The sequence below is a fragment of the Oratosquilla oratoria genome, chromosome 29 (genome assembly GCF_046742065.1).
Source record: "Oratosquilla oratoria isolate Oo_2021 chromosome 29, ASM4674206v1, whole genome shotgun sequence".
NCBI classification, from domain to species: Eukaryota; Metazoa; Arthropoda; class Malacostraca; order Stomatopoda; family Squillidae; genus Oratosquilla; species Oratosquilla oratoria.
The window spans coordinates 20,513,751-20,527,705 of NC_134805.1; the positions used below are offsets into that span (position 1 = coordinate 20,513,751).

At 40.4% G+C, this 13,955-nt stretch overlaps 1 protein-coding gene across 1 annotated transcript; it reads right to left on the reverse strand.

Annotated features, from left to right (window-relative positions):
• Positions 1-3,133: 3,133 nt before the first annotated feature.
• LOC143040643 (eukaryotic translation initiation factor 2 subunit 3-like) lies at positions 3,134-12,460 on the reverse strand. Its single transcript, XM_076211860.1, has 10 exons — positions 12,301-12,460; positions 10,503-10,677; positions 9,516-9,639; positions 8,290-8,399; positions 7,979-8,137; positions 7,059-7,288; positions 5,652-5,799; positions 4,570-4,739; positions 4,295-4,467; positions 3,134-3,375 (listed from the first exon to the last, which is right to left on the reverse strand). Exons 1-10 carry the CDS (start codon positions 12,343-12,345, stop codon positions 3,321-3,323), a joined length of 1,389 nt encoding a protein of 462 aa, XP_076067975.1. The 5' UTR covers positions 12,346-12,460; the 3' UTR covers positions 3,134-3,320.
• Between the last annotated feature and the right edge of the window lie 1,495 nt (positions 12,461-13,955).

Below are 13,955 nucleotides of genomic sequence, written 5' to 3' on the forward strand. Positions count from 1 at the left end.
GTCATTTGTAGATGCATACATACATATACCAAGGCTTTTTCCCCCGTACAAGGGAGGTAGCCAAAAAGGAAAAGGCATAAAATCATTCCCACCCATTCCATCCCTGAATACACCACCCTCCCTTTTATTTTAGCACCTCCTGGATGACAGGTCATCCCTGCACTTTGTCCACTGCCCTGGGTCAGAAGCAGTGTCGCAAGACTCAGCACATCCACAGCAAGACCGCTTCATTAAATTGGCGACCCCCTCTCCGTCCCCCCATGCATAAAATGAGAAGACGGGGAGAAATCCCTTCGGGCTGCGTCAAATTTTGCTCACACATACTACCTCACCCCCACCCATTCCACCTCATGCATCACAACATCATCCATATACAACCATTCTTCATTCACCCGTCTTCTGTCCTCTCCCGTCCTTCCTCAACAGACATTCCCCTCTTCCCCAAAGCCCCCTTCACCCCATCCATCCACCTCATCCTAGGACGTCCCCTCATGTTCATTCTCTCCACATCTACCTTCCAAGGGAATGGTTGTGCCCAGGGTGCCATATGGAACAGTTGAAGTTTGAGGGAGGCAGAAAGGAAGAGCCTAGATATGTTTGAAATGAAATGTAGTTGGGTTTACAAAGATGGACAACATGAGAAATATGGAAGTATGGAGTCCTGGCAGATACGATTGTGAAAGGTGCTAAGTACTGGATTGCTTATAAACTAAACTTTGGAATGAGTATGGGTGACCAAGAAAAGCCATGGGACCCTGCCTATAGCATACTTGGTGTAGTTGAGGTAAGAATATGACAGTAAAAAGGCTTCTCAAGAAGGTAAACTATGAGTTTAAATGGGATGTTTGTGGTGATTTGAAAATGCTCACCTTATTTGGATTACAGGATGTGTACACCAAGTATTCATGTTTTCTTTGCCTATGGGACAATCAGGATGATAATGAACACTATCAGAAAGTGGAGTGGCCCCCTCAAGATGACATACAGCCAGGAAAACTCAATGTTATTAGACAGCCTCTTGTAGAGCCTGCCAAAGTGTTGCTACCCCCATTTCATATATGGTTTGGTCAGTCTGTAAAAGCATTAGGTCATGGTGAAAAAGCATTTCAAGAGATTCATCCATTCTTTCCAAAACTACCAGAGGCTAAAGTTAAGGGTGGTATGTTTACTGGTCCGTAAATAAGGAAAATATTGAAGTCAATGCAACTTGAGAATGTAATGTGTGATGTTGAAAGAGGTATGGTGTGCATTTCGAGGTACAGTTAATGGATTCCTTGGTAATAATAAAAACCCAAACTACAAGCAGCTCATAGCAAAACTTTTGGAAAGTTCTAAGAACTTAGGATGTAAACTGTTATTAAAGGTGCACTTTTTGCATTCACTTTTTTTTTTTTTTTCTCTCTCTCTCCCCATGAAAACTTGGGAGGAGTGAATGAAGTGTATGGTAAAGAGGTTCCATCAGGACATTGCTGCAATAGAGAAAAGATTCCAAGGAAGATGGGACACTGCTATGATCACTGGTGTGTAAAGATCAAGGAGCTCACAGTAGGAAATCATGCTCATCAATGCATTTCTAGTGGGCTCTTATAACCATATCACATGCTTTAATAAATACATTTTCTCATTAGTTTATAAAGGGAATACATACATATACCAAGGACTTTTTCCCCTTTACAAAGGAATCAGACAATGTCCAAGGCATAAATCCACTCCCACCCATTTCATTCCCACATATTCCACTTCCATCCCTATTTTCTTGGCTCCTCCCAGATAACGAGTCATCTCTGCATCTCACCCACTGCTCTGGGTCAAAAGCAATGCAGCAAGACACACTACATCCATAGCAGGGCCACTTCATTTAATTGCCGACCACCCCTCTCCGTCCCCCCATGTAGAAAAAGAGGACAGAGAAAGCCCTTTGGACTGCATCAAAATATCATTCACGCATACTCCTTCACCTCCCCATCTCTTTCCATGCATCACAGCATCATCCATACACAACCACTCTCCACTCACCCCTATCTTGTGTTCTCCCTTCCTCAAAAAACATTCCCCTTTCCCAATGCCCCGTTTACCCCATCCATCTCATCCTTGGCCACCCCCTCATGTTCACTCCATCCACCTCTGCCTTCCACACCTTTTATCTTTTTTCACTCATTCTTTCCATGTGTCCAAACCATCCCAATACTCTTTCAACCCTATCTCCCAACTCCCTTTTCACCTCATTTCTCACACTATCCAGCGTAGTTACCTCTACCATACTTCTCAGTTACCCCTTCATACAATTTCCTCTTAGCATCAATTCCCAAATGTATTTCTCATTACACTTTTTAATCTACCAAGGCATTTACTTATTTCTCGCAATCTACATTCTACCTCCACTCCTCTTTCCCACCACATTCGCCCCCAAGTATCTAAAGCTATCCAATTCCTCCAGTCTCAGTGTGCCTTTTTAGACATTCTGCACGACACCCATCCAACCCAGGTGCCTTACCTGTTCTCATCATTTTCATGATAAAATATTTTTCTTTAGGACACCTTGGAGTTACTTTATTGTGTTCCACTTCAGATGACCATGCTTGGGGTAGCTCTTATTCAGGTGAAAATGGGCAGGACAAAATTTAAGGCACCTTTTTCTACCCACTCCCCATGTGTGGTGATTCAAGTGGATTCTTAAAAGGGTTGTTCAGTTGTGCTAGGCTGTAGCTGAGTTATTCTGCTTTCCCAGCCCCATGACAGGGCAACCACTGGATCTTACACTACCAACCATGTGGATTGTGACTTGGGGGTTAAAGAAATAATCTTCTCCCTATGGTCTGGACTATCACCAGTAGACTTGTGTCCATATTAAGACCCATGTTATTATTAGATAGTTGGGGAAAAGCTACTTCACACAACATTGACTACCCTTGTGGGAGTCACCACAAAGTGGTGGCATCAGTTTGCCTTCCTCTTGAGGAAGTACATAGCCCTTTACTCCTGTTGTGGCTATTTCCAGTCCTGAAACCCCAACAAACACCCAGTCATCTGCATTTGCCTCATTAGCCAGAATAGGCTAAATGGATCATAGTCATTAAGGCTGACAATATTAGCTGTCTATTTGAAGGGATATATAGAAAATTGAATAGAGAAGTCAGTTTTACTTATTTAATTAAATGTGTATAATTAATCATAGCAATAAAACAAATAAAACCCATGAAATTTTACAGTTCACTCCCTGCGAACCAGCCCCACATCATTGGGCCCTTTCTATTTAGTTTTTTGTTTGTTTGTTTTTATTTATTTTTTTTAGTTTGTTTTTTTCCTCTTGTTTAACAAATTCAATTGTCAGGCCTGATGGTAACACCTCGGCGAATCTGACCCCAACCAATCAATCTGTGGGAGCAAAAAAATATATATGAATATATATGCAAATGTACAAGAAATACAACACTATGTATTTATATACCAAGGGCTTTTTTCCTCCTTACAAGGGAGGTAGCTAAGTTGAAAGGTAAGTATCCCACTCCCATCCATCACCCTTTCCTCCCTTTCATCTTAGCTCCTCATGGATGATGGGTCATCCCTGTGTCACACCCACTGCCCTGGGTCTGAAGCAATGCAGGACAGTTTATCCACAGCAATGCTGCTTCACTTAATTGACAACCCCCTCCCTCTGTCCCCTCATGCAGAAAAAAAAAAGAGACCAGAAAACCCTTAGGGCATCAAGTCAAGCCAAAACATACACACACACTATATATATATACATATATAAACTATATAATAAATATAAAACCCACTTTATGCCCCTCCCACCCCATCATGATTGATTCATCCCTGCCCACGATCACACTACTTGGGTCAAGGGCATGAAGGGCAATGAAGTGAAGCAGTGCTTTCCACAGTAGAACCTAACCACTAGAACTTGTTTGCCCCCACCACTTCATCATAATAATAACCTCCTCATCCACTAACAACAAATTATAAAGCATAGAAGTATATCCATTCAGGTTGCATTATTTTTTCATCCATTTATCCCTATCTTTTGCACTCTCTTCCCTGCTTGACAGTTCTTTGTGCATCCAAGCCCCCCCCCCCCCCAACCATCCACATTCTTGGTCATCCTGAAGTTCACATTACTTCTGCTTGTCTTTCCCTATTTCAATAGGCCTCTGAAAGGTGGTATCATCCTAACCCTCTTTGAGAGGGGAAACATTAACATTAAATGGAATCAATCAATATTTTCATACAAAAATGCCACCCACACAAAATATAAATATGCCAACATTCCTATATGTACTCAAAAGTAACTTACCGCCAATGCTTGTCAATCCTCCTAGACAGGGCAATCTTTTCCCCTTCTTCAGTACACACTGGCTGTGTCAGGGCAATTTTTGCCAAATCAGCTTTCACTGCCAATACCCGACCACCCGTCGAAAGAGAGCCAATATTTACCATCAGCATTTCATTCTTTGATAATTTTTGTACCTGAAAGTCCATACAGACTATTAGATTCCATGAATGTCATAATCAAGTTCTTGCATTACAGCACATCATACAATTTAATGTACAAAGATTACCACCACTGACCTTTGCACCCTTCTTGTCTCCTTCTGTCCTTACTCCTAACAAGCGCCTAAGCAGGAAGTAAGAAATTTCAAGCTCGGTGAAGATTTCTGGAAGGGATTCCACAGCTCCCAAAACCTGCCCAACCATACGGTCAGCACGACATAGTGTTGGGTCAATTTTTGTTCCCACACCTGAAAAATACCAAATATAACTCATAATTCAATACCTCATTTATTAAAATGTAGAATTCCCTAATAATTCTAACCTGGTGGGGGAAAACCCTATCTCCCCCCACACATACTCATGGGTAGAACATTGTTGCTTTTAGTGGCTAGTAAGTCTCACAGGCCTTCCATTGATCTCTCGGAGGAAAAAAAAAAAAATTCATTATTGTCTATAACTGTTAATGTAGAACTGTTTCACCATTTGTCTGCTCTATTATCTTACAGAGACAATCAATCAGTCACTGCCCCAAGTTTCTACCTATATACAATGGGCTTTTCCCCTCTTATAATGGAGGTAACCAGTCAAGGAACACACCAACTCCCAGCACTGAGTTTTCTATCTATATACCAAGGACTTCTCCCTCTTCTAAGGGAGGCCAAGTTAAAGGCATGCACCCACTCCCACCTATTCTACTCATATCCACCACCATTTTTTCCCTCTCATCTTAGCTCCTTGTGGCTGATGGGTCATCCCTAGCTCCTGCCCACTGCCCAGGTCAGAAGCAATGCAGCAAGACACAGTACATCCACAGCAAGGGTGCTTAACTTAATCGGCCCCAGTCCCCTCATGCTCCCTTCCTTCCTCAACTGACATCCCTCTCTTTTTCAATGTCCCCTTCATCCCATCCATCTATGGTACTAGTTCAATCTTGGAGGAAGGAGGGTGCCGACAGGATCTGAAGGCGGGCAAGTGATAGGTCTGATGCCAGTTGCCAGCTTTCAAAAAGATTAAAATTGTGCCCAGTCTGAAGACAGACTACCTGCCCTTTGATGCTGCATATACAGACAGATCTGTGGGAGTTCATGGGTTTGGAAGATGAGTGATAGAAGTTTCTAACATGATGGATTCCTCTACCAAGTTAGTTTTGGTCCACTTACCAATTAAACCACCTGGAACAGCATACTGTAATGTGTTGGTTTCTGCACATAAAGATATGATTTTGGACCTGATGGGTTTGCACATTACACGACCAGTTTCAGGATCTCTAGACATGATACCTGGACGAACTTCAATTTCTTGGCCAACCTAGAATAAAAATTCAAATCTGTAAATTACTTGGGTACATTTTTTCTAAGAATATCAGCATCCATCATACAATAACAACTGATATCTGCCACTAGCTACCAAATACATTAATGAACAAAACTGGTGAGGGGAAAAAAGAAAATTGTATAGCCACAATGGCTATTAAAAGGTTATATCTACATTAAAAAATATCAACTAATACATGCATACATATCCCAAGGGCTTTTTCCCCCCTTACAAGGGGGATAGCCAATGTCAAATATAATTCCACTCGCCATGCACCACCCCTCCCTCCTTCCCTCTTTTCTTGGCTCCTGGATGATGGGTCATCCCTGCATCTTGCCCACTGCCCTGGGTCAAAAGCAATGTAGCAAAACACAGCACATCCAAAGCAAGGCCCCTTTCCATTCCCTCATGTAGAAAAAGAGAATACGGGGAGAAATCCCTTTGGGCTGCAGCAAAATATAATTTACACATGACCACTCCCTAAATCCACCAATCCCCCACCCACTCCCTTCCAAGCATCACAGCATCATCCATATACATCCATTCTCCACTCACCCCTACCTTCTGTATTTTCCCTTCCTTCCTCAACAGACATCCTCCTCTTTCTCAATGCCCCTTTTACCCCATCCATCTCATCCTCAGTTGCCCCCTCACTCCATTCACCTCTGCCTTCCATACTTCTTTTATTAATCTTTCTTCACTCATTCTTTCCGTGTCTCCAAACCATCCTAATACTCTCATCAACCCTATCTTCCAACTCCTTTTCCACTCCCTCCTTGTTCCTCACTCTATCCAGCCCAGTAATGCTTATCTTAGTTCTCAGACATTTCATATCAAACACATTTAAATTCCTCCTCTCCTCTCTTATATGTTTCTGCCCCATACAGTACTATTGGCACAATCATCCCTTCATACAATCTCCTCTTAGCATCCATTCCCAAATCTCTATTTCTCATTACATTTTAATCCCCCAAGGCGTTTACTTGCTTCTCTCAGTAAACATTCCGCTTCCACCTCCACTCCTCCCTTTCCCACCACATTCGCCCCCAAGTATCTAGAGCTATCCACTTCCTCCAGCCTCTCCCCCTTAATACTCACTTCCAATTTGCTGCCATCCTCTCCCCTTGTACGCCTCATCACCTTACTTTTACCCACATTTACCTTCAACTTCCCTTTTGCACATCTTCTCAAACTCAGTCACTAACTTCCTTAATCCCTCCTCTGATCCTAAAAATTTAAGCACTACTACTAACCTTAAGTACACCCTTCAGAATTGAGCCACCAGCAACTCCACCCTTCAGATCTTCAACTTCACATCCTGGTTTGTTTACATCAAATGATCGGATGACAATAAGCCTGGGTTGGGCCATGAAGTCTCGCTTGGGGATTGGAATCTTCTTTGTAATGTATTCACACACCACATCTATGTTCAGCTTCAGCTGCGCTGATATGGGAATCACTGGAGCTCTTTCTGCAACTGTTCCTACAAAGACAAAGGTGACAAAAAATTAGGACAAGAAAATAACTAACTACCACTTTCAAATCGAATTAAAGTTCATACATGCATATACCAAAGGCTTGGGATCATAAATTACATTAATAAACATGCCTACATGAAACCTTTCAGTCCATATCTATAATCAAATGTCTTGTACCCTAAAGAGAGCATGAGAAAGAGAAACGAGAGGATTACAATGGTAAAACTGCATGCCAACAAAACACCTTTCAGACTGTATTATCTATATATCTTTTTAATAATTTATGTTACTTTCTATGGGGGGACGGAGAGGGGGGCGCCGATTTAATGAAGCAGCCTTGCTGTGGATATGCTGTGTCCTGCGACACTGCTTCTGACCCAGGGCAGTGGACAGGGTGCAGGGATGACCCGTCATCTAGGAGGTGCTAAGATGGGAGGGAGGGTGGAGGGGTGTGGAGTGTTTTCGGGGATGGAATGGGTGGGAATGATTTTATGCCCTGTCCTTTTTGGCTACCTCCCTGGTAAGGGGGAAAAAGCCTTGGTATATGTATGTATGTATGTTATTTTTTTACACAACAAAGAGCTATGGAAAGAAAGATGGTCAAGAGGGCATTAATGGATTATGCAGTGGTGCCCAAAAAGAGGATTTGAAGAAACGTGTCTCAATGTTCCCCACAACTTACATAAAAACCTTACCTTGGATAAATCTGATTATGCTCTCATACTGGTCTCTCAGTTGTGCTTCACGGCAAAGATCAATTTTGTTTTGCAGGATTAAGATGTGCTCCAATTTCATGATTTCAATTGCAGCTAAATGTTCCGAAGTTTGAGGCTGGGGACAAGTTTCATTGGCAGCTGAAATGATATGTGAATATAAAGTAATGATCAGTATAAACTGTAGGCGACTGACACAAAAATCTATCCAAAGATATTCTGAAAACTTCAGTTACTTCAAACTAACTAAAGCTTGGCTAATGGCAAACTTAGAGGAAATGTGAAAAGCTCACCAATCAGCAGTAATGCTGCATCCATGACAGCTGCACCGTTGAGCATCGTCGCCATAAGAATGTCGTGGCCTGGGCAATCAACGAAGGAAACATGGCGTACCAGGGAAAACCTAATCAAAGAGACAGCAGGTCGTTAATTCACCTCTCTTCATATTAATTCACCTAAATAGATTTCCCCGTCTGGGGTACTGGCTGCATGTTGTTGTGGGGTTAAAAGCTGCTCAGTAGTATGTAGTTGATACTTTGGGGGTCAATATGGGGTGCCCCTATGGACCAGAGCACACACAAATTTGTCTGTGATAGAAGAAATCTGTTCATAGAGAAATTTACACTTTATTATACTGCGACTGTCCCTCCATTACTGTATTTCTCAAAAAGTTTATTTCAAAAGAAATATAAACATGAAGTCCTTGAATACAATGACACCTATGTAGATGTCACAAGGTGAGTATATGAGGATGCCGGCATCAATAATATTCATTTTGTAATTGTAGCTGAGTGACCCCTGTATTCTGTGAACAAGCCTCATCATACTTTCTGTCATTATAAACATTCTGCATGAAAGAGAATGAGTATAACAGCTATAATTTTATATTTCATAACACACGTATTGTGATGCATCATCATACATCAGGCAGCTTATGTGCACATATTTGAATTGTATTGAAGATGTTAAACAGCCACAGTGACACCATAGCCCCACATTCACCACAAACAATTCACTCTTAATTTTTTACCCTCACACTAGGTAAAATAGCTTCAGCTTTGTCCATCTATCTATATACCAATAGGCTTCTTCCCCCTTATAAAGGAGGTAGCCAGCCACGGCATGCATCCACCCCCAACCACCCAACTCCCACTCATCACCTATTTATCTTAGTTCCGTGTAGAAGAAAGGTCATCCCTGTCTCCTGCCGAGGTTAGAAGCAATACAGCAAGACAAATACATTATGACTAATGATTCTAATAGTACATGCATCCATCTATATCTAAATTACAACAAATTTCAAGTATTCTATTTACCAAAAGGCTTCTTCCACCCTTCCAAGGGAGATGGCCAGCTAAGACACCCATCCCACTCCCACATATCACCCATTTGTTTCTCTTTTATCTTAGTTCTTCCTTAGCATATCATATATAATATGCACTCTTAGCATCCAAATAAAACTAACAAATATACCACACACATGCATCCAGACATGCACAGAAACCATCTGCACACTTACTTGCCCGAACAATTGCTTCTCAAACATGGAAATGTATCTTCCTTGTTGGAACTGGCAGAGATATAGCATGCTGGTCGTGGACATTTCTCATTGTCACACTTGTAGATCTTGGCATTAGCATAACCTATGAAATTCAACAAATTAATCCTCTTCTTTAATGTCTATGTTTGTCTTTTATGTTGGTCATATTTCAGTGCACTGGATTAATGATGTAAATATATGTTACTGAGGTACCACATAGCCCTTGGTATTTAGATGGAAATTAATTTTGCCTAAACCTAACAAGACCTCTGGAAGGTCAATCCATTGCCCCAGATCTCTTTTACACAAGACCCGCAGCTCTCAGGTAACCAATAACAACCACCAGATTCACCCAAAGTCACTCCAGGAGGAAATATTATGTTGTCTGGATCTTGGATGGGGCAGTGTAAGAAGAGGCTTCTATTTCACCTGGTTAAAATAGTACAAGGGGACAATCCATGACTGTTAGCTCCTCATTTAAAAATGTAGAGGAAATACAGTAGAAACTAAAAGATAGATCTTGTGACCAGTTCAGAAACATTGTCAGCCCTCAGGGATGTACTTCCATATGGACGTGAGGGTGATGACAGGTTATGAAGACAGAAAATGGAGACTATTCTGATGTCCATCTCGCAGGGCCACCATTTGCAAGTACCCATCCTACAATAATTGTTGCCTAAGTTTCACTGACTGGAAACCTGCAATACCACAGTAACTGGTAATGATCCCCATCCCTTCCATAATTTTTTTGATGAGAAATACTGGGCTGTTGCTTGCATTATATTAGCAAGAGTTTCTGTAACTATGAGTAGTTTATAATCGTATTAGTACGGAACTGTTTCTATCATGAGTTTATAGTAGTACTAGGAAGAGTAATCACCCATTATCAGCTCTTTTTACATAAACAGGTGGAGGAAATATAGTCAAACTTGACTGATACCTCAGATACCAATACACAAATCTTACCTAATTTAATGGTGATGTTCCTTTCCAATTCATTCTTGAATCTGACAGTCTGTACACCAGAGATGGCCTTAACTACAGTAGATTTGCCATGAGCTACATGCCCAATGGTGCCAATATTTATGGTTGCTTGCCTACTGATTACTTCTGGGGATAATGGTGTCAACTTGCTGATGTCCTGTACAAAAGATAGCAAGTTAAACAATCAGAGGAAAATTATTAACTGAGAATATCATGCATAGCTGAATGTTACAAGTGTTCCTGTAATATCAGTATCATTGCCAAGTAGGGTTACTTAAAATGAGTATAAACCAAACCACTAGTGCTGCTCATAAAATGAGTGGGTGGTTCCATTGAATCTTTAACACTAGGAGGCCCAAGAATTTGCTATCTCTATGGAAGTCCCTGGTGGTGTCAAAGCTAAAGTATGTATGCCAGCTATGGAGAGGCTGGAAATTTTTGAAGCTCTATTCACTGCAGACAAAGACAGCACTATATAGTGATTTATGTCTGGAAAGTCTTGCGGGCACAGCACCATACCCATCCATAAACATCTGCTCCCGGTGAATGAAGATGATTCTGGCATATTTGCCTGTGATGACCCCAGACTCTTCAACTGTCTTCTAAGAGATAAGGGACCTAACAGGTCTCAGCACGGAGGCTTTCAAGAAGAGGCTACACAAATTCCTGAACATCATCCCAGATGAGCCTCCAATCCCACATGGCCTAACCTTTCAAGGAGCAGCATTGAACTCGATCACAGACAAGTTCCGATATGTTAGGCTCGGACAGACGTGGGAGCAGTGTGTCCCTAGACTCGCCACTGTGTTAACACCAAAACCTACCTACAAGGCCAATGGGTACATTAGGTTTAAAACTATTGGACAATTTAAGTTTAAATTATAATGTTAAACATCCATGTTTATGCCATTCTAAGATTTTACCAAAGCTTATTTCCCCACAATCTCTCCATTAGATAAGTAGGTAAGCTCATTTCAATAAACTGTTGCAGTTATATTTTCATTATAATCATGATAATCTGATTCCATTTTATCACATAATCATCCTCTAATGACTAATGTACTATATAGTGTAGTCAATGTAAGCAACATACAGTTACCAGTATACACACAAAATCTATTTAGTAAATCTACAATAATTATGTGTGTTCTATGTAGAAAAATAAGGCTACCAAATACAAATTGGATAGGAATATTAATACAAGCTGCATGGGAAATCTTTTAAAGTAAGATTACTGTAACTAGGTCGGCCAATTTCAATTATGCTGTGGATGTGTGATTTCATATTGAATCACCCTCACTAAGTGACTAACCACCCTCAGCCCTCACTAACAGGGCCAGCCTGGCTACAGCAACGACGACAGGAAAATTAATTAGACTTATTTCCAGAAGTTTTCCGATGAAATCTATAATTAACTTAACTTTGTAAACTATTCGTATGTAAAGACAAAACATTTTTCGTTCATTTATTTCATATACAATAACAATACTTTTATACTGGATAGTATAATAATGTATTACGTGAAATTTTGCAATTGTGAATTTGTGTCCACGGAAGTAGAATTTTAAGTTATCAATCCAGCTCAAAAGGTAAACTGTTCACCAAAATTAGAAAACATATTTATATATGTACAAATAATGTTATACTGTTGGAGTCTAAACCAGGTAATAAAGTAATAACTAATTACAATAATTTCATTTTGACAGCTGGTCTGATGGTGCCAATTGCAATCTCTTACACTCACACTTAACATAGAAAACAATTATATTTTTCTACTCACCAATGTGGCGAGATCTTGAACTGATAATGCTGATTGCCCAGACATGATGGAGGTTTGAAAAATTACTTTCCTTTAAAATACATCAACATGTACCCCTCCTTTCCAGTCGACAATGTGTACAGACCGGTGGTAGACTCGTTTATCCAAATGGTCTAATTCTATGTCGGATGTTTGTGTATACTTATTGCTAGTTGACGAGCTTACATTAGAATGACGGCGGTAATGCGCACTTCTGCCAAAACATCTATATTAAAAATTGCACTTCAAGTAAAAAATTTAAAATGTAATACAAGGAAAAATATTATTACTCTACTATGATAATAAAAATTGTGTATAAAGTCAATCAGTACTTTTATCCCAAATATGATGCAATACCTAAGTAATTTATTTCGCTTGCATTGTCACGACTTTTGTATAATTTTTATAATATAATTTTGTATATTGTGTATCAATTACATTATCTTATATGTTTATTATTTCATTGTAACAAAAGTAATTCAAATTACTGACCAAAATGTCCGTACTGAGATATTAATTCCATGGTAAGGTGCATTTAATACTTTAGTAGAGACTTTGGGTTGCCGATACAGGTCGGACTCATGCATCATTCGTTAAAGCATAAAATGTACTTCTACAGAAATTATAACACTTTTGTACCAGAGCTGTCCTTCCTTAATGCAGTTCACTTGAATCTGTCATTTACCACTTCTTCCAGATACTCCTTCGGTGATGCTGAGGTAGTAGGGAATTCTGCCACCGTGTTTCCTATGTGTGTCATAAAAGGTGAGAATGGAACAGGCTTATGCAGCTAGGGATCCTGCACTCTGTATGTTTATCCTACGAATACTCAAGGTATGAGAGGGTCTGGGGGAAAGAACTCCAACCAGAAACATAGTCATTTGGCCATTATGTGCGTGATTGTGGTACGTATGAGAGTTAAAGGGAAGAGATTTGTAGTTTGTGAGAATGGAAATGAATATGTTAGCGTTAAGTGAAACTAAGTTAAAGGGGAGTTGTAAGCTTGAGTTTGGAAGTATATGGGATGGTTGTCGGAAATGATGAGTTTTGCGAGGGATGGAAGGAGGGAGTGACTGCTGGTAAATGATGAGATAGGAAAATGCAAAGTGGAGTGATGGGAAGTCTTCGAAAATGTTATGGGCGAAAGTGAAACGAACGGGAAATATGGGATTTTGTAGCATACAGTCCTGACAGTGAGGAAATTGAAGAGGAAAGGGAGGCTCCTTAGATCGATTTAGATGGATGTATCGAGAATTTTGGAAGGAATATACCGTTTATGTAGAGGTGTTCGAAATATTTATACTAGCGTAGTATGTGAGCCAATAGATGCAGTAGCATGGTGGGGTTTTGGGTATCAGGTAAGAACTATAGAGGAGAGATGTTGTTGGAGATGTGTATATAATGGGAATTGATGCCAGTGAACACGGTGCTTAAGAAGAGAATCAAGCATATTTGTACATTGGGAAGGGTGGTGAGATGTTTGGTTGACAGGGCATATTTACACTATGTGGAGGCACCCAAAGGAAGGATCGGAAGCGTTCTGGATATTCATGTTTTCACGGGAGAAGTTCTAAATATAAACAAATTAAATAGAGGGATAAAGATAAGAAATACCAGGAGAAGCTGAGAGAAGTGTA

Coding starts and splice junctions, on each gene's coding strand:
- LOC143040643 (XM_076211860.1), bottom strand. CDS start 12,345: ATGTCTGGGCAATCAGCATTATCAGTTCAAGATCTCGCCACATTG. Junction 8,138..8,289: donor TGCAGCATTACTGCTGATTG/GTGAGCTTTTCA, acceptor ATATCATTTCAG/CTGCCAATGAAACTTGTCCC. Junction 3,376..4,294: donor AGGATTGACAAGCATTGGCG/GTAAGTTACTTT, acceptor TTGCTCCCACAG/ATTGATTGGTTGGGGTCAGA.